General features: G+C 35.0%; 1 protein-coding gene across 1 annotated transcript; it reads left to right on the forward strand.

The window, feature by feature from the left end:
• Positions 1–590: 590 nt before the first annotated feature.
• On the forward strand, positions 591–1,784 carry LOC111679304 (the record flags this gene model as incomplete). The annotated part of the gene is made up of 2 exons (XM_046956130.1): positions 591–906; positions 1,066–1,784. Coding segments are annotated over 2 exons (942 nt in total), but the record flags the coding sequence as incomplete, so codon positions are not given.
• Between the last annotated feature and the right edge of the window lie 321 nt (positions 1,785–2,105).

Consider the following 2,105-nt stretch of genomic DNA (forward strand, 5'->3'; position numbering starts at 1 on the left):
TTCAGTTCTAGTTCAGTTCTAGTTCAGTTCTAGTTCAGTTCTAGTTCAGTTCTAGTTCAGTTCTAGTTCAGTTCTTGTTCAGTTCTAGTTTAGTTCTAGTTCAGTTCTGGTTTAGTGGTAGTTCAGTTCAGTCTTGCATTCTTAATTTTGTTTGTAATACATTGAAATGTTGGTAGTGAACCCAAAAAATGTTTATATTCTAACTCCTTAATATATTCTAAACCAACCAAACCATATACGCGTGTATATCCGTCTGTCTGTTGAAAACCCACAAAGGCTTAAACTAAGGAGCTAGAAAACTGAAATGTTTGATATTGATACAATTTTTAAAATGATAAAAGTAGGTCCCTGTTTGACCTTAACTTTCACAAAAAAGTCGCTTTCAGAATATGACATTAAAGTAAGTTTAAAATGAACAGGAAAAGTGTCATAAATCGTCAATTAAACCCACTATATATATCCTCCAAAAAATATAACCCTTTAAAAACTAACTTAAGTATTTTCATGATATTGCATTAAATTATTGCGAACCAACTATTAAGTTATTTCAAAAACTTAATTAAACTTCCAAAAAACCGAACAAAAAATAATTCATTTTTCATAATTATTATTCTACTTATAGAGGTCCTGGTTCAACAGGTCATTTCATATCAACTGTAGAAGCTCCACAATATAATAATAATTATAAACCCTCAAATGGTTTTATATCCCGGCCCATAGCATTTCCAGACACTCACAATGCCAACAGTAACAACAACAACCAACATAACAAATACAATGGAGGTGGAACACAAGATAACAGCGATGTACATTTGGCCAACAGTTACAATTCTTGGCAACATCTCAAAGGAAAAGTGGGAGTGCTGTTGAATAAAAAAGGTGCTCTGCAGGATAGAATTAGCGTGGGTAAGTGATATGAATGCGTAATCAAGGCAATATACAGACGCCACAACTCCAACAAAATTGCAAAATGATTTTGTGAACAAGAACAAATACGAAAAAAAAACTTCATAATTTACATTTGTTGTGTTTTCTTTACTTTTTCTCTCACAATTGTACCCTTAGGACATTATACGACATCAGACCATGGAAGTAGCTCAAATGGTGGCTATGCATACGAAAGTCGTCCTTATGGTGGCAAAGAACATCATGTAGAATACATACCCACTAATCCACACTATGGTGGTAGTGTGCCGACTACTGCTCACACGGGTGGCTATTATGGCAGTAGTGCTATAGCAGAAGGCATACCATTCGATGTTTATGGAGGTAAAAATCACTATTCTAGTTCAGCTGGTGGCGACTATGCTTCATACTCCTATGCAGAAGGACATGAACCAGCTGCACATAAGTCTCATCCGGACATATCGCAAAAAGCCCTCTTAGCCAAAAGCTTTCTCATACCTTTGGCCAGCGCTGCTGTTTTAGGTATAGCTGCAGCTTTGGTCAGCAATCCCCTGCTCCTACAATTGGGCACTGTGTCTGGTGTGGCACCGGGTGCTGCTATTTTGGGTAAACGTAGAAGAAGAGACTTGACCACTTCCGCTACTCTTAATGACAAGAGCACTAATAGCTTAAATTTAGCATTAACATCTGTAGAGGGTAGTAAAAAGGATTCATCTTTACTTGCTTATAGTGCCCATCATCAACGACAAAATCTTCATCATCATCCACGTTTTGTGCGTACATGAGACACATGTGTAATGCCTGCTTTCTAATAGTAACAACAATTTCATTGAAATAAATAAAAACTTATTCGTACCATTAAAAATGCATTATTGACATTTCATTTACAGAGTTCGTTTTTTTAATTTTGTACAAATCTTATGAGAAGAAACACTTGTAGAGATGAGAACGATAACAAAAGCTGCTACATGGATTCTACCTGTCCCCAATGTAATTAGAAAATTAAAATTAAATCAATTAAATTGTTTGTGACTTATACATGTCTTAGGAAATTATATAAATAAACTCATGTTGACATTATAAAGTACTAGCCATAGAAAAGGTATACATAGAACTGAAACTGAGTATGACATAACCTAAGTCTGCTGTCAAAAACCTAAGTCGTGAGAATGTATTAGTTGAAAAATATTTAACCCAAC

This window comes from Lucilia cuprina, unplaced genomic scaffold (genome assembly GCF_022045245.1).
Source record: "Lucilia cuprina isolate Lc7/37 unplaced genomic scaffold, ASM2204524v1 Scaffold_7984, whole genome shotgun sequence".
Classification (NCBI taxonomy): Eukaryota; Metazoa; Arthropoda; class Insecta; order Diptera; family Calliphoridae; genus Lucilia; species Lucilia cuprina.